The sequence below is a fragment of the Boleophthalmus pectinirostris genome, unplaced genomic scaffold (genome assembly GCF_026225935.1).
Source record: "Boleophthalmus pectinirostris isolate CB_2022bp ecotype Guang Dong unplaced genomic scaffold, ASM2622593v1 HiC_scaffold_7, whole genome shotgun sequence".
NCBI classification, from domain to species: domain Eukaryota; kingdom Metazoa; phylum Chordata; class Actinopteri; order Gobiiformes; family Gobiidae; genus Boleophthalmus; species Boleophthalmus pectinirostris.
In genome coordinates this window covers 12675516-12703343 of record NW_026571473.1, presented here as the reverse complement: position 1 = coordinate 12703343, position 27828 = coordinate 12675516, and the positions used below count along the sequence as shown (strand labels likewise).

Below are 27828 nucleotides of genomic sequence, written 5' to 3'. Positions count from 1 at the left end.
GAAAAAAGCTTACACACGTGAACAATGAACAAACAGTGGCTCCCTCTTTTCTGCATCACTCAAGGAAAAACTAAAACTAAAACACAACACTTCCCACATAAGTCCATCTTTCCCACAATCAGGGAATAATTGAGCTCCATACTATACTGTTAATAATAATGACTATCACTTGCTATAAAGGCTTGTCGAAGCCTCTCATAAAGCTACACTGAAGTCATTATTAGAAGTCATTATTATTCATTCTGTCCATAGTGCTGGTAAACTACTATAGTCACATCTGCCCTTGGGTAGACTGACTAAGCAAGGCTGCCAATCTGTGCCATCAGCCTGTCCGACCACTACCAAACACTGACTTAAACACCACAATGGGCAAGGTTGATGTGTTTTGACAAAGAATAACTTTGTCTGAGTGGGAAACAAACCTCTGACCTTCGGGATAGTGGTGCTCTAACCACTGAGCCACTATTGGTCTATTGCTCACTACTGCACTATTGTTTGAAGGTCAAACACACTTTCATTTTGATTCATTCATTGGCTGCAGTGGGACAGCTTTTTACTACTATCTATTAGTAACATCAGAAAGACGTGTATTTGTTTTTATCCGTTCTATTTAAAGCCCTGCTGCATAAGGTTTCAGTCTAAAATTCACAGAAATGAAGGAATCTACTTTATTACAGATCTTTTATTGTACTACAGAACCTTGAAACATGCCTGCTTGCAGTGGGGAGGCTTGTCTCTTCACAGACATGATTTGTAACTTTTCTAGTGAAGAGTCTGCCATCTTCTTGTCTCCATGGAGATGGCCTTACTTTGCCTTGAACATTCCAACAAATGGCCTAAATCTTATCTTACGCCATAGAAAATGTTCCAAAGTTTGGTTTTAACATTCTATTTGGATGGAAACATGCAGCTTGAGTGACCGGCACCAGGAACAGCTGATGCTGGTTTGATATATTTGCGAATAATAACTTACTATAACTTTTTTTGTTTTATTGTGTTAACAGTTCATGTAGCTAACCCACAGGCTGATGTTAATTAAGAAGAGTTAATTATGTATAGTGACTTTATTAATAATGTACACAAGTTAATATACAAAAATATATATAATAGGGTAATGTAGGGAAGACTTACACCTCTGTAAAAGAGATAAATACATCACAAAAGATATTTCATATACAAGACATCCACCCTTTGTCCTGTGGAACATTGAAATTGATTCTGTTCAAAGATAAGACTTTCACCAATAAAATCTTTGGATTTACATGCTCTTTCTCAAATATATTCAGAATATGTTCAAATTAAAAAGGGAAATGTCATATGTGACAAACAATACACAATATAAGTACGTGCATTCATATTATAACCCTTCAAAATATAGAGAATCTTCTCTGTTGAAATCCACGTCTCTGTGTAGGACTTTATTATGACAGTCTTAGCTCCATCTAGTGGCAAAATCCTGCAGTGCAGTCAGTAGAAGTGATTTTGCAGGATGACTATAAGAACAAGTGCTGGAGTGTGCATGTCATAGTTCTTTTTTGTATAATTTGATGACAGATCCCGTGTGTTACTTCTTGTGTGACCCGATCATGACCTTGGACACAAAGTTGACGATGGCACTGGCCGGCTGCTCGGGGTCGTGCTCTGCAAACAGGTGGCACATATTTTCTGTCTCACTCTGGGACTTTCTCGCTACAAACCCAAAGATCCTGAAGAAAAGACAAATAGCATCAAAAACTCTTCCTTTTGCTCATGGTTTTACAAAAGCGTGATTGTGACTTACTTAGCTGTAGATCCACTGTTTCGTTTCCACCTAACAAAGGGAAAAGATATTTTTTATATAATATGTTGCAGCAAACCAGTATTCTTGAATAAGTGTTATATTCTAAAAATAAAATTAAATACAATAATTTTTACTCTATTTACTCTGTATTAAATACTCTATTGTTTTCTATTTTTTCTTATTATTTGTGTTTTTTCCATATAGCTGTGCTTTGCTTGGAATGTTCCACAGTATGGCATGAAGCTATGTCCATGGAGACAAGGAAGCAACCTCACTCATATTAAGAATGCATGCATTTCAATATATATTGTATTCAAATAAATACAAGTTTAATCCCATACTGTCAAACATTCTAACCAAAGCTATAACATCTTCATGGAGAAAAGCAGAGGGTAAACCCATCACTAGGAAAAGTGACATAGTGCACCTTTAAGTCAGTAAAAACAAGTAACACCATAGAGAGAAAGATATGTTCAAGAAAATATGTGTGCATAGCTTTTAAGGTGCAATACATTGTTGGTATTAGTGTTCTATTTTCAGTAAGTAAAATAGTTTTGTGTTTATCTTGTTGAGTGGGTGCTGTTGTGACGTCAGGACACTCACTTCCTGCCCTGTGGATCCAGCGAACAGAAAATGACAGTATTAACAGCATAATGTCTCCTGAAGAACAACCTGCCAGCACAAAAACACATATGGCTTAGACTTGTTACATATTGTATATAATGTGTTGTATATTGTTCAGTGTTGTTTTATAGGCTCAGGATCTATATTTCCAATAGATTTCAGAGAGATTAATGTGGCACAGATAATTTGTGTGTTTTGTTTCATTCACATATGTTAAAGTAACCCTTTATTATTAGTCTGTCTACATCTCCAAAGCTTCAAATGTTCCACCTTGTGATGTCATGAAGTGGTAGTTTTCAACTTAACAGCTACGTTTTAGCTTTTGTTCAATAAAGATTGGTAATTTCAGGGCTGAAAGTATCCAAATGATTCTACTGAAAGTGCATGGAGTTTAAAAACACAGTGGAGCACTTCATGTATTACCACATGACATCACAAGGTGGAACATAGTGTTTTCGGTTTGAGAGAAGAAGTTACCCTAAATATTAGGGGTGTAACAATATCCAAGTGTCACGATGCGATATCCTCACGGTTTGAACCTCACAGTACGATATTTACTGCAATATCTTGGGAAAGCTCACGATATGGTGGTGAGGCTCACGATTAGGGATGTAACAATATCCAAATCTCTCAGTACGATATTTTCCCAATATACATCTCACGGTGCGATATTTATTGTGATATTTTGTGGAGGCTAAAAGAACTGTTAATATGCTACTTTTTCCTCTTAAAATGCCTTGAAAAGACTTAATCCAAAAAACTAAGACTTAAAAGTGCTTAGAATTGTTATTTCTTCGTGTAGTCTACACTGAAATGGAGCAAAGGATCATGGTCTATGTAGTTCCCTCTTTTTTTAGCTATTGTTGATATGTTATGATCATCCATGATATTATTGTGAGAACTTTGACAATATGATATCACGATATTTCAGTTATTGTTACAGTCTTACTAAATATGCAGGGTTTGTGTGCTAAACATGTGTCCATGAAACAAGACACAGTTCCAGGTATGTTTGTGATAAGGAAACAACATTAGAACTTAGATTGGAAAATACTGTAACATGGGCATATTATTATTGTGATTGTTTATTGACTGACTTTCTCTGGTTGTCCGTGAGTGTGATGCCTTGTGCTGACACTTTGAAGTGGACGACAGTGGAGGGAGGAGGAGGGTCCTTGGCAAGAGTCACAGTGGTGGCCTTCTGAACTGCCTGCAGTCCGGTCAGGGACTCCAGCTCCACAGAGCCAAGGTACCACACGTTACATGCTGACAGACATACAGCAAAGTGACCATCTCAGATTATTGAACACCACATAAAGTCAAATATGATCTTACCTGCTCCTTGTTTCAAAAGTTCTGCGGCTGAATTTGTTGCTGTTTGTGGAGTGGAATCATTGAGCTCCTCCATTGGGTCTGAAAAAAGTGAAATGTTAAAATGCCAAAGTAAGAAAGGAAAGTAGCATTGTCAATAGAGTAAATTACCTCTGTCAGGAAGGATGAGTTTGCAGGGCAGAGCCAGAGGGGTGATGGAGTGCTGGCATACAAGAGCTGTGAGGCTGCCTGTCATGAAAAAAGTGGGGAAAAAAAGTAGAGGGGAAAAAAAAATCAATCGGTTTGCGCTTAAGTCAGTTGACCAGTAGGTGGAGGCAGAGGAAATCTAAATTTCCTCACTGAGCATCTAGGAACTGATTCTGTGCTGGTGGGCTAGCAGGACTAACTAAACTGCTGAGGTTTGCACTTTCAAATGTCAGCCTGAATGCTCTGTAGCAAAAGCACAATAGGTTCTGGTTTACCCAAAGCACATTTTACATTTACAAAAAAAAAACATTACATGAATAGCATCCTGTTGAGATGGGTATTATACCAATGTATACAGTGATAACACAACTATGAGTGTGTAATGTGAGCGCTCTTACCAAAGTAGGGCTCATTTGGACAACCTTTAAGACGGACTCCTTTCTGTGTGCACTCAATCAGAAAGTGTCTGACCAGCTCATTGGACATGTCCCCAGCTGTGTAAAAATACATAAACATAAAATGGAAAATAACTGTCATTTATATAACAGAATGTGTTTTAAAATGAAAACTTTGTACATACCCTTTTTACTCTGCTGCACCACTGAAGGAGGGGGCGTGGCCACCTTCATAGCCAACCCATATGCCCCACGGAATGAATGACTGTCTCTGACAATGAAAGAACCTGGTTCTTTGTCCTTTAGAAGGGCGATAGCTGCTCAGGGTCAGCACCAGGGGAAACACAGATAAGCTACAGTTACAACAATATCAAGTTTGGTCTGGAGAAGAAGGAAACTTTTGCACAACAGTCTATTCTGGGTGCTTTGTGGGGCTTTGCTGTCCAAAGCCAGTATTTACCTTGGTCTCTGGAAATGTCAGGCTTGTACCAGAACTTGGACGTGTCCTGAACAAACTTCACAGTGTCTTGCTTACTGCCGAATTCTGCAAAACAAATATTAGATCTAAATAATGAACTTAAATTATTATGTTTAACATACATAAAACTTGTAATACAAATTGTGTTTCATACAAATACTACAACTATATATTTAGATATTTATAAAAAATATCTTTAAATAAACATTTTATTTGAATATTCTAATTTGTGTATAGTTTTGCTTGAGTTATTTGTCATACGGAAAAGCCAGATTGCTGTGATCATACCGGGTCCCGGTGATGGGGCCCCTCCCAGACCTCGGAGTGGGTCTGGACTCATGGAGGAGGAGAAGGGGATGCTGAGGCTGCTGCCGCTGTGAGGGCTGGAAAATCCACTTAAGGAGGGAGAGCGTGATCCGAGGTCGCCCACCTCTCCTGCCCTCCTCTTTTCAGGCAGCAGAGGGGGCAGTCCTCCATCCCCAATCAGACCCAGTCCCTCCAAGCCCTCCATGGCCTCTAGCAAGCTGTGCTCCAGACTGCCATTCCCCAACAACGAAGAGAGGTCTGTGCTGTCAGTCTGTCTGCTCCCCAGAAACTTCAAAGCCCCCCGAGGAGAGCTGTGCGCTTTAGGGGAGCTGAGGGACAGAGGGGGTGATGGCTGGGTGGGATGAGGAGAGTTTAAGGAGTTTGGACTTCGGTCCTGCCAGACTGGAGGAGGTGTGGAACTGCAAGATAAAAAGAAACCATTAATATGCTGCATTTTTTACTTGTTAGTCAGTTGAAAACATAAATCTTGGATTCTCTAAAATGCATATTGTCAAAAACCAATGTTGATGTTTCTTTGACTGTACAAAGCCCTTACCCCTTATTTAGCCTTAATAAAGAATAAAGAAATTATGTACAAATCATACTAGTTTAATACTATAATACTAATAAATAGCTTATTAAGAGTGATTCAGGCTTAGTAAGAGGTTAGGGTTAGGAGTTGGGTTTAGTGTTGAACCTGAAGTCATTTTAAAATATGTGTTCATGATAAATCTAAACTCTTCCCATTTTTAAGGCAAAATAACTTAAGGTCAATAACAACATAAGAACAACTCCAAATAACCAGAGCTATTTTCCATACAATTGCACATAACTTGACATAATTTGACAGCAAACAAACAAAAATAAATTCATCCAAGGAATTCATATATGGAGAAGTGAAGATGTGCTCCTTTAGAATGGCACAGACACAAACAATGTAGACTATGTAGACCTTTCCACTGCTGTCCTGTAATTATACTTGATAAGCAGTTATTTTACATGTGTGGCAAACCTGTATTCTGTAGTATTTTGGTACATACCTGTCTGTGTGTGGGAGGGGACTATTTGACGACATTGAGTACATGGAACCGAAGCTCCTCTGACAGGAAGCCGGGGGGACATCTCCTTCTATGGCGCTGCTGGCATGGTTCATACTGTCCAGGAAACTCCGCGAATCTGACAAAGAAAAGCAAACATTTAATACAACAGCAGGTGTCCTATATGTATTAAAACCACCAGGTGTAGCGTGACTTCCCAGGATATGACTCGGCCTTTTCCATAAACTGTAATAACGGCCTGCATACCAGCGCCTAATGTTTGTTTTCCTTGTTGCAATTCTCTTGTATTTGAAGAGGAAACACACCTGTCCTGTCAACTTATGCATTCTGCTTTTCTAAAAAAAAAAAAAAAAAAAAGCTGAGGGCAGATTATGAAGGCCACTGGGGGGTAAAGCAGCGTTGAATGTCCCAACATCCCAACATGACATGCTGACAGCCTGACAACAGTGTGTGTCATTCAGCAAACATGAGGGCAGCCAGTGAAGTGCAGTGAGTCACTCTGAACAGTCAAAGTATAAAGGGCTCCTTGTTCTGGGCCCCTCCATCCGCCTTTCCTGCTCTTACACCATTCAAGGACGCAGGGATGGAGGAACTCGGAATTCTCCACTGTCGCATTGATTTTAAAGGCTAACTTGTATAATGACATGCACTAATGAGGCTTGGGCATGAAAACCTGAGTACAGGTAGGGTTGAATCGAACTGAAAAACTGAACTTCAACTAACAACAGTTATCCACATCCCCTATAGACAACACACACAATAGACCCAACAAAAAGTAAACAGTGAGTCTAAAGTTGAGTTTGGACCGTAATAATTTCTACTTAAACATACAATATTATGCAAAAATATAATATTGTTACCTCATCAAAAAACATTAGTCTGCATTAGTCTGTCTACATCTCTAAAGCTCATGAAGCTGTATTTTTCAAGTTAGCATCAATCTTTTACCTTTTGTTCAATAGACACTGGCAATTCCAGGTTGGAAATAATCTAAATGATTCTAGTGAGCCTATATGGAGTTTAAAACCACAGTGGAGCACTTCCTGCATTATCAGATGACATCGCAAGGTGAAACAGAGCCTCAGTATGCAGAGTTTGTGTGTTAAATATGTGTGACTGAAAAAAAACCCAACTCAAGGTATGTTTTTGATAAGGAAACAACATTAGTGCTTGGAAGGATATTGATTAATGACAATATTCGGGTTCAACGTGCACTGTGGTGGAGTGTCCACTACATGCTTGTCTCCATGGGGATATTATTTCTTTGTATAGAATGTTCCACAGTATGGTATTAAACTTATTCATAAATATTACCCAACTAAAGGAAATCTTCACTGATTGGTCTCTGAATGCATTGCAAAATCACTCTACAGCGTTTTGTCACCATAAGACATTCTGTGTGTTATCATTTTAAATAAATTAGTTCTGTGTTGAATTTAGTGCAGAAGATGTTAAAGTCTGAAATGTAACTTTATCCTTTGGTATGTGTATTAAATGAACACATTTATGATCTGATTTTCCCATGGGTACACTCGTCCCACACTGTGCTGTCTGCATTATCCATGGTATATCACGTGTCCCCAAGTGTGAACTCAGAGACAGCTGTGCTAAGCTTTGACATAACCATGTTAAAGCTTAAACATTTAATCACACTGTCATCATCTACTACATCTACTGTACATGCCTGGATTTACAAAACATATAATATTTTAGTTTAAGTTGTACAGTGTAACTTTTTTGGTACACTGTCTCTCATCTGCTTGATGTTAATGCTTTGCCTGGGATGTTCCACAGTATGGCATTACACTTTTATCTCCATGTAGATAAGCAGGTGACGACACCAGGAGAATTTATAGGTCAGATTCATGGACCAACAACCTTGCTCACAGTAAGAATGCATGCTTTTCAGAATGTTTTTATGCAGTAAAAACAACTGTAACTGAATAACCGCCAGATCGAAATTGTTCACTTATTATGTGTGTTTTCCTGTATCTCTCTATCTGTTTATGTATTGCAGTAATCTCATAGAGAGATAATACAACCTGGGCTGATTTCCCATTTGTTTGAACTTGTCCATTGCCCTGATGCCATGTCACACTGAACGACAGGTTGCCCTCAACTTGAACTTTCTGGGTTCAAAGGTCAAGTGTCTTAAGCATGTTGCAAACAGTCAGCTCCCAAGTTTGCACAAATGCCACTGAAAAGAGTCACTTCAGTCATGGAGAGCCCAAAGAATCAAAGTAATCCACTGTAGATTCTGTTGTTTTGTGCACATGTAAACACAAACATAAACAGGGAAGCAGGCTTCGGGGTTGTGGTGGAGCCCTAGTTTCCCACACTTGCTGTCAGTTTTCTCTGGGGAGGATTTCCCAGAAAAGTAGCTGAAGTGTTCCCACGGCTGATTCTCCTTACTGTGGTCGGTCGCATCACCACCCGCTTCAGCTCATCCAACTAATTACAGAACAGTCCTCCCCGTAGCAACACCAGACTGACCCCACCTCGACCTCCAACCATCACCCAGACTTTGCTCAGTGAGACTCCTCTGCTCATTATTGCACCTTTTTGCACATTGTTTTGGAGCCATGCCATTATGTATCCATAGTTTCATGTGGAATTAAGCCATAGGAGGAAAAAATATAAAGTAATAAATAATTGACACAGGGCCTGTTTTAAAGGTGCACTGCGTAACTTTTCTGGTAGAGGGACTGCCAGCTTGTTGCCATGGAGATGTTAGTGCTTTGCCTAAAGTGTTGCACAGTATAGCATAAAACATATCTATCGCCATGCATATAAGCGGGTGGTGGGTTTATAGGTCAGATCTGTGGAGAAGTGAGCCCACATAGTAAAAATGCATGTTTTTTTAAATGCTGAAATTTTATGCTTTTAAATTCCTCACCTACGTTAACTCCTTTCAAATTAAGCTATACATTATATAACTCAATTGAATGCACATTTTTTGGCTTAAACATCATACCAGTCACAATTATGAAGAGAATTTCCATAATTTTGTATGATTAAAAAAATAATTAGGGGCTGGTGGTATTAAAACAAATATCTAATTTTCTTTTTATTATTCTGAGTTTATAGTATGGCACCAAAAGCAATTGCACTGTTCATAAAAAACTAAATATTTAGACAGATAGTTTAATAGATATTGCTCATCTAATCAGTGTAGCTATACTTAATGAGACAGAAAGGAAAACTAACACAAAGCTAATGGAACTTTCTTTTTATATAATTTCTTTAATTATATAAAAACGTGTGAACATGCTATTCTGGACAACTGACTACTGCACATTTCACCTGCCAAAAACAGCATTAAATCTTTACTTCTGAAAACACTGAAGTTTGTGCTGAATAATTAGTGTTTTTCCACATTAACTTTATCAAGAGTGGCTCTGTCCCTGTTTTCTCTCTCTCTCTCTGCACAGCGCTGGGTGAACACAAAGCCCCCTCAGTTTAACTTGGACCAAGCTAACCCGTTCCAGATGGCACTGTACCATGTGGGCACCACTGGCATCCCCCCTCATCCAATCACAAAAAGCAGCAAAAAAAAAAAATCACCCTTCCATGCTATTCTAGGCTCAAAATTGAATATTATAAATCAATAAAACTGCCGTGAGTCTTTTTATAGAGGTAATATTTTCCAGATTTCTCCGTGGAGCAGGTTGGCAGTTGTAGGAGCCGGGGAGCAGGTTTGAATGAAGAAAAACAACAGAAATACAAAGTGATGAGAAACAGAGGTCTTGTGTAGTGTCTGACAGGGAATGCTTTGTTTTTCCATCCCAGCTGTATCATAAATATACATATTCTAATAATCATAAAGTATTGTCTGGATAAAATGTACAATCTAAACACTAATACTGAAAACTGGCAATAAGGAGGTAACCATATCCAGACAGTCTGAAAATAACAGTGCCATTTCAGTTTAGTATTTCCTTTTTAAATGTAACAGAGTAGATTAGATTTAAGATATTAGATTTGGAAATATTATATCCAACCAATTAAGCCTTGTTCCAAAGCAAGACGGACTTGTGTGAACTTAAAGCCTTCATATTTTGGTATTTTCTGATCTGTTATAAAGTTATGTCCTCATCAAAAACATACCTGGACTTTTGTTTCATTCACATAAGTTTAACACAGAAATCCTGCATATTTAGGCTGTATCCTTTTCTTAAACTAAAAATACACCACCCTGTGATGTCATGTGGTAATACAGAAAGTTCTCCACTGTGTTTCTAAACTCCATACTGTACACCCTCACTAGAATCATTTGGATACTTTTAACCCATCTTTACTGAACTAAATGTGAAGTTGAGATCCTCTTCATGAAATCACAAGGTGGAACAGAGCATTTTGAAGTTTGGAGATGTAGAATGAAACAAAACTCCAGGTATGTTTTTGAGGAGGAAACAACATTATAACATGGTTTGAAGCTCACAAGGGTCAATTTTGTGTAATATAGGCCCTTTAAGGACCATTACAATGTTTTGGTTCAGTTACAGACCAGTCTTGAAACAACCATTAAAGGTGCATTTTTGGTTTTCTGGTGAAGGTTCTATCACAAGCTTGTCTCATGAAAATGTTTTGGTATGGTATAAACTCAATTACAGGTGATTTTACAGTGGTGTCTTCTGCTTGTCTCCATGGAAATTATGACGTTTATTATATAGAGGCAAAAATAACATCTCCCAAGAAGGTTTTGGACCAAACATCTGAAAACCTATGATAGAGTCTTTTTGAATTCCCATATAGGGATTTTTCCAGCACACCTTAAAAATAGCTGTTGTGAAACTTTGAGAAATTACAAAATATATCACTATAGAATTCCCCCTAATAATTAAATGTCCAAAATGTGATTGTAGTCTTGTTTTTGTTGTTTTTCAAAATATTACTACTACTATGTATATAGTGCAGCCTCCTCCTCCTTCAGTCTGTGGCCTGATCCAGCTGTTGACAGAGATCACAGAGCAGCCGCAGGGAGAAGAGGAGCTGTGAGGGAGGAAGGCACCTGCTGTCACCATACAGACCGTGTTATACTCTCAAGCATTACATTTACAGGGCTGACAGTTTGAGGGCTGTTATCTACTCAGCAATGGCACCAGTCCAACTAAACAGACCACAAGTGAGTGCGTCAGTTGGCCAGGGTTAATCCAAAAGGCATCAAATGTAAACACAAATCTAAAATATACTTACAACAAGTTGACCATATAAAAATCAAGTGAGTTGTTGTACAGTTGTATTCATACCATATAGATAACCCTATGTCAATCATTGTTTCCATCTTTGCACTCCTTATCCAACTCTTGTATATAGCCGAGATTTATTTAGAATTACTACATTTCTATATTGTATTTTTACTTGTACATAAACATTTATATAATCGTGCCTTATTTGAGACCGGTCTCTTGCTATTTTTGCTACTTATTTTGAATGTATTATTACCTTTTATATTGTTGCTCTTTGTTATTATAATATGTTGTGATGTGTGAGCCACTGTATCCAAATAATTTCCTTTGCGGATCAATAAAGTTTGTCTAAGTCTAAGCCAAATCAGTATTATGCCTTGCTGAAAGTGAATGCAGTCATTTGATGAAGATTGGCAAAGAAAGACCTCTGCATCAGGAATGAGCAATGCATGCTTACAATTACTATGGAGTAATACAGCAGCAATAATAATGATAACAGTAATGGAGCAAATGTCAAAAAACAACTATGTTATTAAGGTCTTTTTTCAGACCAAGAGTTTGTTTTCATACCTGACACTTTGAAATGCTCATTAGTGGTCTTCCTCAGAGTGGTCACATAATGTTGCTTTGACATGTCTGGTCAGCTGATTTATACAGGTTTTGGAACTGTTTTCCTACCAGAGGAGGCAGGATGACAACACCATCTGCAGTCTGACTTCCTCATGACAGTATCCCAGATATATTAGAGTAAAAAGGCCCCCTCATCCCGGTTTAAAGTTCCATGGGCATGTTCCCGTATTTTGATTGCCTCTTTAATCCAGCAACAGTGTTTGTTTTCCTCTGTCCCAATGATGATGCTCTGTCCCAGTCCATAATGTGGTTCTCTCTTTTACAGTGGTCAGAGATGGCTGATTTTTACTCTTATAGACCTGGGATACTGTCCTGAGGAAGTCGGACTGCAGACGGCGCTGTCTTCCTGCCTCCACCAGTAGGAAGACAGCGCCAAAACCTGTATAAATCAGCTGACCAGATGTGTCACAGAAACATCACATGACACTCTGAGGAAGACTGCTAGAGAGCAGTCGAAACTGTCATATATGAAACTGGTATGAAAACAAACCCTGAAACAAGAACTTCATAACATAAAATTATCAGAAGACCAAATGAACCTCAAAACCAACTGTAATAGCCAAATCTTTTTGTAAGTGTACCAAAGGTCCAAAGACATGCATTAGCCAAAGCAATATAAAGAGCCATGGAACAACCTGATACCAGAGTCTGAATCACACTTCAGAATCACAATCATTGAATGAACGCTAACTTAACCATATTAAAATCTCTATTAGTTTAATAATTGGGTAATTGAAATTTCATTGAGGTCTGATGACACAAATCTGAGCAATTTTGTGGATAAAATTGTCAGTTGATTAGTCTGCATTCCCTTTTCACACACTTATACATATATATTTTAACTTCAAATTAGAGACCGACTAATATTTTTGGGCTGATACGTTATGCTAAAACTGACAAAAAATTCACCCACAGCACAGAAAGCATGTAGTGTGTAGTCTCACTTTGTGCAGTTATATATTTGTATTAGTGTTAAAATAAAACTTTATGTGTATTTTTTTAGGCAGCAGATTGGCCAAAAGAAAATCGTAATGTCCTGAAGATTTAAGGCCAATAGCTAAAAAGTCCATCTCTGCTTCTATCCATCTAGTCTATCTCTACTTCAAATCCCCCCAAGGTACAGAAATGGAAATGGCTCTCTCAGGTTTTACCAAAATAAGCCTGCATACTACAACTTGCAAACTGTCTTATATAGTTTATAGTGATTGACAAAACTAGAAACACAATCCCCCATCTTTTCCCATACTTAACAAATGTAAGGTAAAAGGAGCCATCACTCCAGCAGCTGGTCTCCTGCCCTGCTGTGTGGTTCTCCTCCCTCTCCCATTCAAAGCCAGGATCAGAGTGGGTGAGTGAGCAGGCAGTCTCTTTAAATCAGGCCCCTCTGTTCCCCCTGGCCTTTTCTATGGACAGCTTTATCGGCTTCAGTGGAGTGGCAGAGCTGTGCTGAGGCCAAGTTATTATGAGAACAGTGAAGAGGGAGTGAAGAAAAACACTCCAAGACAAGTGGTTAGGGAGAAGCAGGGCGAAGGGCACGTGTGAAATAGGTCTGTACTGGCTGTCAAAATGGAAGAATTTGGAGATCAAATAATTTATAAAGTTGTGGATGATGTTTTGCTTAGTGGAGGGGCCAGAATTCAGCTATGAGCGTAAAAAAGTTTCCAATCTTCTTTTGTTGTCAAGTGGGATGCATCAAAAATGAACACTTTTCCAGGCGTAAAAACGTTCCAGACATTTGATCACATTTTGAAGCAGAAATAAAATTCTTCATTCTTTACTTGTCTGGAGAAGTGATCAGGTCGGTAAGTGGTTCTCCCGGTGCATGTATAATGAATGGAATAAACTACCAGTTTTGTACATGGGCACATTTACAGTGGCATTAATGTGGATGGACAAAATTACTACTTTCACAGTTTCACAAATTTTACTTGAAAGTGCACGATATAAATTTTCTGATGCAGGGTCCATCGTCTGCTTCTGTCCATGGAGATGTTATTGCTTTGCTGGGAATGTTCGACAGTATGGCATCACATTTAGCCATCTTGCATTAAATCAATTACAAGTATCTGCATTGCTAAAAAAATAAAATGGTCTAAGTCTTGTGCAACTTTTCTGGTGAAGGGTCTGTCACCTGCTTGTCTCCATGGAGATGTTATTGCTTTGTCTGGAATGTTCCACAGTATGACATTAAACATATCTATCTATTTATTCCTTGTTTCATGTGTTTCTAATGCTCAAAAATATAATAATTCCCCTCTCCTCTCCACAGATTTGACCTGTAATATAGCCTATAATTGTCTCCCTTGAACATTCTAGACAAAGCATCTCTAACATCTCCATGGAGAAAAGCAGATGGCGCACACTCCACCAGAAAGGTAACACAGTGCACCTTTAAGTTTAAGTTTAAGCTAAGATAGATATGGAGAAACATGCATTCTTACAGTGAGTGAGCTTGACTCTCCACAGATCAGACCTGATACATGGCCTGTTGTCAGCACCTACTTGTCTCCATGGATATATACAAGTTTAATGTTTAATCCATAATAGTGTGGAACATTCCGAAGCAAAACCATCTCCTTGGAGACAAGTAGCTGGCGGACCTTCAACCAGAACTGTTACATCGTGCATCTCTGAGCAATGTCTTTCCACTCTAGTGCCACACTGGTCACTGGAAATCAAAAAACACTCTTTTTATTGCCTCAGTTTCTGTCTAATTGCAGATTTAATGATCCACTTTCCGTTCACTTTGAAGAAGCGCTGGCCTTCTGTCCATTGTGGAGTCAACTTTTTCCATCCGTGTGGTTTGATTTTTCTGACTCTTTGCCCTTGATTTCCATGAGACTCAATGAAGGAAAACCATTTTCACTCATCAACAGCTCAATATAAGCCAAATGAAACATAACTGAAAACTTATGCAACAATAAAGTGTGATTAATGTTGTGTAAAAAAGGAACACTGCATTTCAGCTTTATCTGGTAAATGATGAAGTCTTTTTAGTTAGTTAGTGTGTAAAAAATTGTCCCTTATTTATTTCTTATTTAATTTTCAAAACTTCATGATTAGCTTAATTTGCTGTCTCATAAATCAAATTCTACAGTGGACTTTTATGGCGTCTTCAAACACAGCCATTCACACAAGCAAAGTAAGTGCAATGTCTTGCCCAAACATTACAGAATGAACTGAGGTTGGATTCAAGATGGTTTTGAACAAATGACCTTCTAATTATGGTATTGTATTAAGAATTGTTTTCTTGGAATTGATTTTTGACAGCTGCAAAACTTTAAAAAACACTAAATGTTAGATCTGGACTAACCTTTTGGGATAGAGGGGCTGATAAAGCTAACTACAACTAATAAAAACTTCATAATAATGTTGTCACAAAACACAAAATGCTTCTTTCTTGGCCCAAGTGGTACAGAGATCTAGATTTTAAAGTACTTCAAAATGGTTAAAATCTGTCCTTTTTGTGTGATTTTTTTCAGTATCAGTGCTTGCTCAAATGAGTACTAGTTTCAATACTAGTTTTAGAATCTATTTTTTATCTCGTTTTTGATTCTTTTTGCCAATCCTATTTCATACACATTCTGATTTTGCATAATCTTGGTTAAATTTGCTCACTGCTGGTGTTGAAACTGAACAGAAAAACTGCCTCGGTTAACCACCAATACATCCACTCTCCCTGACGTCATGATTGTAGCAGAAACAGCCTTTTAAACTGGTGAGATCATACTTATGGCAATGGAACAAACCACCTCATATCCCCAGCAGAGGGTCTACAGTCCCACTGCTAACTCCCTGACAACAAAAAGCCCTTTAACTCTATCAGAGAAGACAAAGAAAGATGTGGAGAGGAATCTGACACACCAACATGGCACAGACATTCCTCAAACTGACTGCAAATACCAGCGCCTGAAGGAGACCACCACGTCCTCATTAAAGCTCCCGGGAGTGACACTGGGTAAACAAGGGGGAACATAGGAAATCTCATGTAGAGAAGAGGAAGCCATAAGTAACAAGCAAAGAAGGTGTTAAGAGTTGGCAAAACTAACTCAGGACAATGGCACTATTGTATACAGTTTACCAGAGTAGATTTCAATACCCCATTGTGTAGAACTTTGACATTTTTGTTCTTTTAACTAATTTCTTCAGGACTTTTAAATCCTTTTAATGAATCATCTTTAGTATTACATATGTTATATTTTAATAAATGCACTATCGGATGCAGTTTACCAGACTAGATTTCAATCCCTCATTGTGCAGAATTTTGACATGACATTTTTGTTCTTCTTTTAACAGTTTTCTTCAAGGCTTTTAGATCTTTTCAATCACCTTTATTTAGTATTACAAAAGTTATAGACTAATTTGCATTCAAATGAACTATCCTCGATTACCACTATATGTAAATGATATCAATGGATGAATAAGTAGAATAAGTAGTAGCTTTGACTGGTTAAAGCCCTCCTATACAACTAAATCATTAGTCAAGCAATTTACGACACGGCCAACTGTAACAAATTCTAAAGAGAAAAATGTTAACTTTGAACAAACACATGCATTCTTTTGCGTATGACTAACTCACATGTACATACCAAGAGATGCGGTCATGATGTAGCACCCTTAACAGTCACCCGGCAGGTTCTGATTTCCTATTTCTGTTTCTTCAATTTTCCAAGTCTCAGTGAAAGTTTTCTACAGTCTCCTCTATACTGCTCGGAAATCTAACTTCAGTACTGTGTTTTTTTCTAGTTAAAAGAGTACCTCCATGATCACAATCCTCACTCCGCTTTCTTTCTTGTTTTGACACTAGCCGGATTTGTATGGAGGGTGGGACAGAGGCAGAGGAGGAGAGTTAGGGAATGTCACTACCCCCCCATACACACACACGCACACACACGCTCATACCCTCCCTCTTCCTCTACTCGCTGACCACCAGTATTGTCCCTACCCAAGCTACTACCAGCAACTTTCACCCAATCAGAGCGGATTCCAGTGGGGTCAGGGGTTACATGTGGACTTTTATGGACCACTGAGAGGCAATGGTGGGTATAGAGGGGTGATTTGGGGGTTGGGGGCAGGGGGGTTTTATTCTATGGCTTCTCTGTCAGGGCATGCGTCTCTCCACTCCCACCATCTGGTCACCACAAACGGCACAAAGCACACTCACACAGTGACCACGGCTACATGATATGTGTCTCACCCAGGCAAAGATTTCATAAATCTGGCTGTAAGATGGTTATTGAATAGTGTAGAGTGGACTTTTGTTTTCAGAACAAAGCATGCCCATAGTGGTGTAGTCCCTCGAGCAGCAGGGAAAAGGCTGGGAGGGAGATTATTACAGGGACGTCTGAGGAAGTCATCACTAGTGTTGCCAAGGTAGCTACTGAAATATAACTAGATTTATACCTTGACACCAACTACAGTACCACAATTTATTACAATAAATCTTGATTTTCAACACATAATATGCTGTTTTATTTAATATTATGATTTAATATTATGATTATGCAATCTCATATGAGCTTTGAAACACCATTTTTAAATTATGAGTAAAGGTACTATACGTATTTTTTCAGTACCGTATAGTATACATATATACAGTAAACTTCAAGTGAATTCTAAGTTTCAATACTGGCTATAGTACATAGTATAGTACTATAGTAGTATTATTATATATATATTTTTTTTTCGTGTTTATTGATGTAGGCCTAAATGTATCACGAGTTTCTTGTGTATTGTCATTAGTTGTTTAGATGTAAGCCTGGGAGATATGACTCAAAATACCTCAGATGGTCATATAAGAAAGATAAAAAATGAGTGAATCTCAATCTTGATAAAACATTTTTGATTAATTTAACAGCTCCTCTAGATGTATATTTTTTTCTTCTTCTTTCTAATGTTTATGTATGTCAGTCAAAATACAATTCATGTGCCAGGTAGCAGCTAAACTACAATTGTTATCACAAATTATTTGACTACATATTTATAATATTATTTCTAAGTAACAATTCTCTTGAACTCTCTGTTGCAATCTTACATATTCCAGTTTGTTTACAGTAGACTACAGACTGTACAAAGTTGTCTTTCAGTAGATGAGAATGCATAACATTTCAGATATACATTATTCTGTCTCCTACTCCCTTTACGACGTGAGAAGTGCCCTAGAGCCGCCCCCGGTACTTTCTCCTGACCTTTGACCCCGAGGATGAGACAGTGGAGTGTTTGTCTGTGTCCCATCTGCCTGTACCAAAGAGCAGCTCATAACATGGACATTCCTCTGGCTGAATCCCAATTCTTCCGGCCAGGCCACTCCTGTCCATACTGCACGCCTGTTTGTTTTGCCTGCTCCACATGTACACAAAGGAAGTCAACTTATGTAATACCACATGTTGTCTGCATGAGGAAATGAAAGTTTATGCACTATATGTAACAGCAGGTAGCTTTGCCTGCTAGAGTGGTCTAAAAATGTGAAAGGAAATTGATAAGGATTCCTGGTTTTTAATTTAAGAAATATCTCAATATTGTAACTTATGTAAAATTGAGTTTTATTTTATTCCTGTTGGTAAAATAGTGCCCTGAATTTGACCCATCCATGCCGTTGGGGCAGAAGCAGTAAGCATCATCAGAACAGTAGATATAAGACAAAATCTGGGTCCTAATACCTGCACAAGCCTGCATATTTTGGTGGAATAAAATAGGGTAACTGAGCAAAACACATTACAAAAAGGACTTCCCAAACAAACTCACACAATTCAAGCCGAGGATTGAGGGTTTAATTGTTAATCTATAATCTAACATCTAATTTATATCAACATTTGCATTACATCTGAGTATACAAACATCCAACCTATCGATAAACCAATTTTGTTGCTGTAAATAAAACTGCCACATTGCAAATCCATGTATAGTAAATGAATATAGTGACAATCTAAAAAAAACAAGAAATGAAAATGCTGTATTCAACGCCTACATCTGCATTGTCACTCCAAAAGACAGTATCTCTGTCCTTCAGAAATTAAGCACAACACTGTTAATTCTGCATCAAATCTTCCACACAGTTTTAAGTAGTCTAAACAAAAATAAGTGTTTATGTTATAGCTTAAATGTTGAGACCAGACTGATTTGTCTAACGTGGGAAACAGGAAGCTACCGTCTGCCGCCCAGACTGGGGATATGTCTTTTTTTAATTCATCTGCCCATCCCGACAAAAAAACTAATCTGCTGGTTTCTGTGTACAATATAGTTACTCTTTCATCATGCTCTTTGTTTTCACACAAACATTTACAATGGCTGCATGCATCTGTCCTTCAAATGCTGTATCCTCTGTGACCTGCTGTACAACAAAACTACAAACATTATAATTTTTAGTGTGTTAATAAAAACATCTTATGCCGTAATAACATGTAAAGCTCAAAGTATAAGGTTAGATTCCCATAACTCTTAAATCCACTAATCTCATTTTGTTAATGCTCTTTGTCGGCCTGAAAATCCATATGAAGTCTAATTCCCTTTCACTGCACCATTTCACCCATCACTTAGCGCAAAGTAAGCTTCTCAAGTATACAGTAAAACAAAGTAATTTTGACAATATGAAACAATGAAAGGATTTAAAGGGAACATATTTAACAAGCTCGACTTCTGTGAGCTGTTAACTATATCATCATTAGCTTACGCAAAGTTTACAAGTAACAAAAGGGGGGAAAAATAGTAGCACGGGCCTAATGATCTATGAATGTTCATTTTATATGTAATACCAGACAAAAAGCATAATTTGTAATTTTTTAGTTATTCTAACATATAATCTTTATCTGACAAAACAGTGTATTCTAAGTCCATTGAATTCATGACCATTTAAATTCCCTTTTTCTTTCTTAGCATTTTATCCTCATCAGATTAGATGACTTCCATGAATTACAGTTGTACAGTTAAAGACAATATTTTCCTATGTCCCTATCATAACCCAAGTCCTAAGATACTGCTTTTGCCCTTGGGTGACTTGGGTGGAGTAACTCATCACGAAAATAAAGGTCTCACTTAAATCTATTTTAGGAAGAAATTTTCAGGCATACATCATTCTATCATTTCACATGTCAACGAACAAGATCTCAGGAAATAGCTTCCAAGATAAGGTCCTTAAACGCAGGTCCTGTTTTAACACCAGGCTAAATTCTTTGTGCAGCTGTGAGCCTCATATCTTCCTAGGCACAGGTCCCTCCGGATACCCCTGAAAACAAAAGACCCTCCCCTCTCCCTGTCCCCTCCCTGAACAGGACGAGAGGACATCCTGCCAGCAGCCTGCTCTCTTCCTCTGTTACCTCCACTATTATTAGCATGCAGCCCGAATCAGCTGTTTGAATGGGCCTGGCAGGACATCCACTACAATTTTGACAAATATTTACCATATGTTTAGAAGAGTCAGAGGAGATTTACAATACACACATGTCATAATGTGATGTGTAATACTGTTCAGCTGTATATTTTTAACAATGCTTTTACGCTGCCTGAAAACACTATGAACCAGTTTTAACATCTGTTGGACAAACTTGTACTTTCCTAGATGCATCACCTGTTGCTAGGTCAGTACTTTTCCTTATTTAGACCAATTTTGTTAGATATTGAAAACTACCACTGGGAACACCCAGAAAAGCCACAGTTTTGAAGATAATCTGGTTAAAAGTCGCACATCAATGGCTAATGTTACCCTTAAATGTGGAGGGTCCACTACCTGTCTGGAGATGTTATTGCTTTGCCTGAAATTCTCCACAGCATGGCATTACAGATTGAGAAATTATTGTTCTTCATGGAAACAAGCAGGTGATATCAGCAGGCCAAATGACGGACAGTAATGAGAAACATACTATTATAGAATAATATTTAGTTACAGACTAGTGTAAATAAAAAAATGTATTTAAAATGTATATTGACATGGGCCAATAAGAGTGCTGTATTCTGAATACTCTGAATATATTTACACTAAGTTGACCGAATCTACAAACACAAATAGCTTTATTTTTGTTGCACTATTTGTTATGCATTTATTTATGTCCAATTAGAGATACACATGCACGCACTGCAAGAGCTGTGCGTTCTTTTTTTTTCTACTAAAACCGAGCAGTTCAAAGTCAAAGTTACGTGATGATGTAGAGTCATGTATTCCTTTTGATTCAGGAAAGTAACTGCATTCTGAATACCACCAAATGAGTAACTGTACCGGAATGGTACTCAAAATTGGAATTCAGAATAGGTATTTTCAGTACTTGTATTCAGTAACTTCCCAACACTGATTACAGATCAGATCTGTGGTGTAGTGACCCCAATCACAAGAAGAATGCATGATTTTCAAGGTGAGTTTAAAACCATACAGTGGAACATTCCAGGCAAAGCAATAATAGCAAATCCATATAGAAAAATTTTACTTCTACTTATTCAAATATTGATTCATTTGAATGTATTCAAACCAAGCCATGATACAATATAAATACACACCCTACTGAGAGATTAAAAATATCACAAAAATTTTGGGGTTCAAGAGTTCACCGGAAACAAAGGGGCACCACAGATAAGTCAAGTGAGCATAAAGTACATTGTTGATAGAGTTGTATGCCTGGAGCTGGGGTATTACAGCCAACCTTTGTCTGGCAGCAATTAGCACAAGTGTTTGGGTTCAACATTCACTGCTCTGGTCAGTCAGGCACAAACAGGCTCCTGGGAACATTTACCTTGTGTCCAGATGTGTTGGTCCCACTGCCCACCGCTCCGAATCTGGGAAAACTCTGAGAAGTGTTTCACTGGAAAGGACAGGAAAACAGTGATAAGATACAAACCAATCCAAACATTAACACCCACTTTCAAAAGGCGAAATCTTACCATAGGGCGTTGTGGGGGACACAGGGAAGGACGGCGTTGGTGGGACCAGGTCATTGCCGACTGTTTGTCCAGCGTAGTCCACACTGTTGGTTTTGTAAAGATTCCCATGCTGTGGAAAATAGAGGAAAAGTAAGAAACTAGAGTAAAAACAGTGTTATGAGGTGACAAGCCCACACAGACACACAACAGCAGCAGACATCTTGTGATCTGTTTGGGTGTAAACAATTGGACTATTCATGCCACAGAGACTAGAACTAAAGCACATTTAAATGGAAGCAAAAAAGAAAAAAAAATCTGAAAGCTAAAAGTAATACGGGCCCTTTAATGCTTGTTTTATAATGTAAATTTGAGCAGCCCATTCGTCACATAATCAGAATGCAGTTATCCAGCTACCTAACTATCTATTTATCCTTGTGGCCATAAGTAGGGCTTGAAGGGTTCTCCAGCATGGATCCAAACACTATATTTCTTCTACACTGTACACAAATCTGAACTTGTGATCAGATGCCCTGTCTAGTTTTATGATTTATGACAGTAATTCAAACCTTTCGGGGGAATCATGTACTTAAAGATGCTCATGCTCTAAGTACTATTTGCGCAATAATAACACTTGTGGTTTACCCATCATAGCCCAATTTTCTCCCCAATTAACCATAGTCTAAAACACCACTGAGATAACAAAAGCCTTCCTAATTGCTCATTGTATTACCATAAACACATAAAAATAGATGATCCAACCAGGACAGCTTAAAGATGAAATACAGGCAATACGTGACACTGAAATGATATGAGATAAAATTACTATAATAAAAATCTACTGTCTCATTATAGTCTGAACAGGAGAAATGGAGAAACATACCTGCTTGTTTTTTTTAAGGGCCCATATCACGTTATTTTTCTGATTTTTGTTTTAACGTTCCTCATCAGAAACATATCCGAAGTTGTGTTTTGTTTCATTGACACGTATTTAACACACAAACCCGGAATACTTTTTTTTTTTTCAAATTGAAAACACTCTGTTCCACCTTGTGATGTCATATATGCTCCACTGTATTTTAAACTCCATATATAATCACTAGAATAATTTTTATCATTTCAACCCTAGATTTGCCCATCTCTGCTGAACAAAAGGTAAAAAGTAAATTTCATAACATCACAAGGTGGAACAGAGCTTTGGAGATGTAGACAGATCAATAAAAAAGGGTTACAGGGTAAGATTTTATTCTATCATGGCTAAAAGTTGAAAAGACAAATTTGCATAATATAGGACTTAATATAGGATTTTAGGTCCTAAGCATAACTTAGGACCTAATTTATGTTACAAGATTGCTCACAATTTCATTTATTTTTGAGAAAGTGCAAGCAAGAGTTCAAAATGTCATCTTAAATATTAGCAGTAGTAGCATCTATATTCTGGGTATAAGTACTGTAAATAATTCATTTCTGATGTAAAATAGGTTTGGTCCTGTTCTAGTCCTAGTCCTATTTCAGTTTTGATTTGATGGTGTATATACAAGTGTGAATGTACCATAGTGTTTGACAGTGTGATGAAGATTTACCTGTGTGGTATATGAGGGACTGCGGAGTGGAGAGGGGCTGTTCCTTATACTCTGGGCTCTCCACTCAGGACTGTAGCCTCCGCAGTAATCCGTCACGTCACTGAACTGCTTCTGCTGCTTCCACCCTGCACACACAGATCACAATCATAATCAAACATGGAAATTATCCAGGCCACACAACACAAATCAGATAACTAGAATAATAACCCAATAATTAGATCTGATAAAAAAAAAAAAAAAACACTCAATGGGTTTTCATTCGACTGGCAGAAGCATATAATGCATTTTAAAATTTAACATTTTATCCAAAACCTGCACTAATGTGAATGATCAGAACGAAATCATCTTACTAGGCCTGTTATGATAATTAGTGTATTGACTTATCATACAATACATTGAAGCAGGAACAATATAGTTTGAGGCTCAATATTTACTGTGTGTACAATTACGTTATAAAAGTGAGATTTGGAGTATTTTTGTTGTAATAAACTAAGATTTTAGCTGTAAAAGGTTGAATAAGTGACTTCTGTGGCTGATTATAATTTTGTTCTGCTCTTTATTCATGTTGATCATGATTTAAGGATACTGTTGTTTTTTTTTAAAGGTTTACTAGGATTATCTTGTTATTGTGTCAGTGGTATAAATTTGGTTCAATATGATAGTTCATCACAGTATATCTCTATAGCAATATATCAAGCTTAAAAATGTGTTATTGTGACAGTCCTACATATTACGCACACAACTGTTTACATGACATTTCAATACCCTGATAACTGCAGAAATCAGATAATGATCTGATTGTTTGGTGTAGATGTAAACAAAGCTACTGATAGTTATGTCTAGCACATTAAAGTAGCTGATCAGAACCAGGTGGAGGCTATATTTGTCATGCGGCAGGCCAGACAAAAGCGTCTATCACTGGATTCATCAGAAGAGGCATATATAGTTCCCATCAGGGTCGGTTTGTGTGACTAAGGTAGACTTCAGTGTGAACAGATGGTGGAACATCATGGTATCTTATCTGGAAAACATCTGCTAGAACAATCAGGGGCTCATTTCAGACGCCCCCTTGAGCTGTGGAGCTACCGACTACAAAAGACTGCACCATTCACAAAGACCACCAAAAGTTTAGCTTCAAGTATAATGCATCACTTATCTTTAAGGGTTGACAAAAGATGAGATTTGAACTTTAAAAGGTGCACTATGTAACTTTTTGGTTGGGGCTCCGTCACTTGCTTGTTTCTATGTAGATGTCATTGCTTTGCTTGGAGTTGTATGACAGTATGACATTAAACACCTCCACCTTATATTTATTCAATTACAGGTGGTTTAATAGCTCAAAAATACCTAGAAAAACAGGCATACTGACTATGAGTGGAGTCACCTCTCCGCAGATCTGATATGTAATTTGGTCTGGTTTGGTCTTGATGAAGATAGAAAAGTTTAATACCATACTGTGAAACATTCCAGACAAAGCGATAAAATCTCCATGCAGAAAAGCATTTGACGGATTGAGTGATTCATTGTTTTCCCCAAGATATAGGGGGTGATATGGTAAAAAATGAATCGCGTCCCTTGTGTTGATGAATAAAGCAGACTTAAAATAATTAACATTTTACACAAAACAATGTCCAATGCTCCAAAGACTGAACTCTGCTCCAAGCCACATGGGCATGTTTTTAATTGTTGATATAACCAACAGAAACAGTCATCAGTCAATAAATGATAAACAGACTGTCCAAGATTCAATTAACTTACCATAGACAGTATGAAACAAGGAACTTCATTTGATTACATTTTGATGAATTTCTACCTGAATATGTTTTACATTTTTGGCTCTTACTTACCTCTTCATGCCCTAAATGCACAGCAATCATTGTCTAACAATGTCTCTAGGGGCAAATACAAAATAATTATAGCTCGTATGCAACACCATGCATACCAAGGATTCCTTGCTTTAGGTAAATATAACAATGCATTGTAATGGGTGTGAATGACTGTCTGTACCTGGAATGCCAGGGTCGAACTTAAAAGGTCAGTTTAACCTCATGTTTATCCTTCAGAGATTGTGTACTTCAGGAAGGACACAGAATTCCATGTGCATCTGGTTGAAATTACTTAAATTACCTCTAAATTACAATTTTAAATGCCAAGATACATAAAAACTCAATACATATAATGGCAAAAATAATACATTAATTTGGAAAACAATAGCGAAGGTTTGACCTGTTTATATGTCTGTGTGGAGCAACTCAGGATCAATCCCACCAGAGCATAGTGTTGTGTGCTGTTGGGCAAGACACTGTGGTATCAGTATGAGGAGTGAATCAATATTGGCCTTTGTAGCTCTTTAAAATTTTTCTTCAATATAAATTAAGAGATCTAGATTATTATTAAAGGACAAGTTGAACATACACATTACATACACTTTAAAGGGCCTATATTGCACATTTACTGATCTGTGTTATAATGTTGTTTCTTCATCAAAAGCATATCAGCATTTGTGTTTTGTTTCATTCACACACGTTTAACACACAAACCCTGCAGATTTAGGCTGAGTTCTTCTCTTAAATGGGAAAACACTCTGTTCCACCTTGTGATGCCATGTGGTAATACAGGAAGTGTTCCACTGTGTTTTTAAACCTCATACACCCTCACTAGAATCATTTGGATAATTTCAGCCCTACAATTGCCAATCTCTACTGAACTAAAGGTAAAAAGGTAGCTGTTAACTTGAAAACTACCGCTTCATGACATCACAATGTGGAAGAGAGGATTTTGAGCTTTGCCTAATAAAAAAAGGTTACTCAAACATATATGAATGAAACAAAACACAACTGCAGGTATGTTTTTGAGGAGGTAACAGCATTACAACATGACTTAAAGTTCACAAGAGTCAGTTTTGCATAAGGTAGCACCTTTAACAGAGCAATTGCACAACTTTATTATTCTATCTAATCTTATCTTTCTAAAGCATCAAGAGATATGTTAAACATGTGGTAGCCTAATCCTCACACCTTTTTTACAAGCAAATATGCCTGTCACAGTTCAGTTTTAACCACAATTTAACTTCTGACTAATTTTTGGGCCATGTGGTTTAAAATCCCTTTGGCTGACTCTGTTTCTTTACTGTAATCTGAAAATGGTGTTGTGGCTGGGTGAGTAACTGGACCACTGCCCACCAAAACAGTCCAAAAGCACACCACAATCACACACCAGCATACGTGATTTACTATAAAAGGAGTTACATACAACGTTTAACTGATTCAAGTCTAAACAGTGACGCTGAGGCCACTGTGCGCTCTGGTTTCACTGGGGGGCATCTATCATCCTTAAAATCACATGAAAGCCAGGCCTGTCCAACTGAAACTAATCCACTTACACCAGCGGCTCTGCATGGGGAACTTCCACTCTGTCTGTTATGTGTGTGGACTATCACTTGATACCAGCTCTATGGGCGAAGAGTTTTTTTTTTGTCTTCTATCCCCCTGAAAACGATGATGAGAGGACTGAAGAGGGCATGATGCAAGCCCACAAAGAGAAGTACTCTGTCAAACTTCAAACACATTCCTTATGGCTTACAAACTACCAAACATGCGCACCAAAACATGTTACAAACAGCCTCTGTCAGTATCTAACCACTCAGTGAAATATTATGTTGGAAATTATACCTACGGGAAACATAAAAACCTGCTGACCTGTGTAAATACAAGCACATATGTTTCATTTCCTGCACTACGAAAACCATGGAGTGAATAGACATGAGGGAAGACCACTGTAGAATACCAATGGGGGATACAGGAAGTTAAAAGAAAATGCCCAAATGATTTATGTAAAAGAAAGGGCTTCACTTTTTATGGCTTTAAGATAAGGAAATATACAATCAACAAATCCAAACAAGACAGGATAAAATACTGATAACAGCAGCAGGTCTGTTCTCATCAATTTAGATTTTACTGTTGATACTGTACCATTATAGATACTTACGTGAATACAGATTAAAAAAAAATAAAAATCTGATGAAATTTTATTAAACATAAAACTGATGTATTACTGTTTAGATAAGATAGTGATTCCCGTAGGGTTATTTGTCATTTGCATTTAATCCAGCCTTCAAAGTAGTAACTGTGTACGGTAAATGACATGAAGTTTTGTACATGTGTAAGGCAAGACCAAGGCAAGTGTATTTGTATAGCACAATTTGTACACAAAGTAATTCAAAGTGCTTTACAGAATAAGAAATACATTAAAATCACAATAAAAACAAATCAAAACATAAATAATCATCATAAAATTAAAAAGAGTGAGAGATTAAATTAGAGAGAAGAGTGCAGAATGAAAAATGAAAACCTTTCAGTTGTATGCACAGTTAAACAGAACTGTTTTAAGCCTGGATTTAAACAGAGTCAAAGTCGAGGCCTGTCTCA

At 37.6% G+C, this 27828-nt stretch overlaps 1 protein-coding gene across 3 annotated transcripts in view; it reads right to left on the bottom strand.

The window, feature by feature from the left end:
- Nucleotides 1-1045: 1045 nt before the first annotated feature.
- Nucleotides 1046-27828, bottom strand: part of si:ch211-191a24.3 (tensin-3) — a 46289-nt gene continuing 19506 nt past the window's right edge. For all 3 annotated transcript variants that reach the window (XM_020938113.2, XM_055164429.1, XM_055164430.1), the window contains 14 exons: nucleotides 23402-23526; nucleotides 21843-21951; nucleotides 21695-21763; nucleotides 6142-6277; nucleotides 5084-5520; nucleotides 4778-4861; nucleotides 4503-4634; nucleotides 4321-4416; nucleotides 3887-3964; nucleotides 3740-3817; nucleotides 3502-3670; nucleotides 2384-2452; nucleotides 1781-1810; nucleotides 1046-1706 (listed from right to left, as the gene is read on the bottom strand). In XM_020938113.2, coding sequence (XP_020793772.1) covers nucleotides 1565-1706; nucleotides 1781-1810; nucleotides 2384-2452; nucleotides 3502-3670; nucleotides 3740-3817; nucleotides 3887-3964; nucleotides 4321-4416; nucleotides 4503-4634; nucleotides 4778-4861; nucleotides 5084-5520; nucleotides 6142-6277; nucleotides 21695-21763; nucleotides 21843-21951; nucleotides 23402-23526 — 1754 coding nt within the window. In that variant the 3' untranslated portion in view covers nucleotides 1046-1564. The remainder of the gene's footprint in view (nucleotides 1707-1780; nucleotides 1811-2383; nucleotides 2453-3501; nucleotides 3671-3739; nucleotides 3818-3886; nucleotides 3965-4320; nucleotides 4417-4502; nucleotides 4635-4777; nucleotides 4862-5083; nucleotides 5521-6141; nucleotides 6278-21694; nucleotides 21764-21842; nucleotides 21952-23401; nucleotides 23527-27828) is intronic.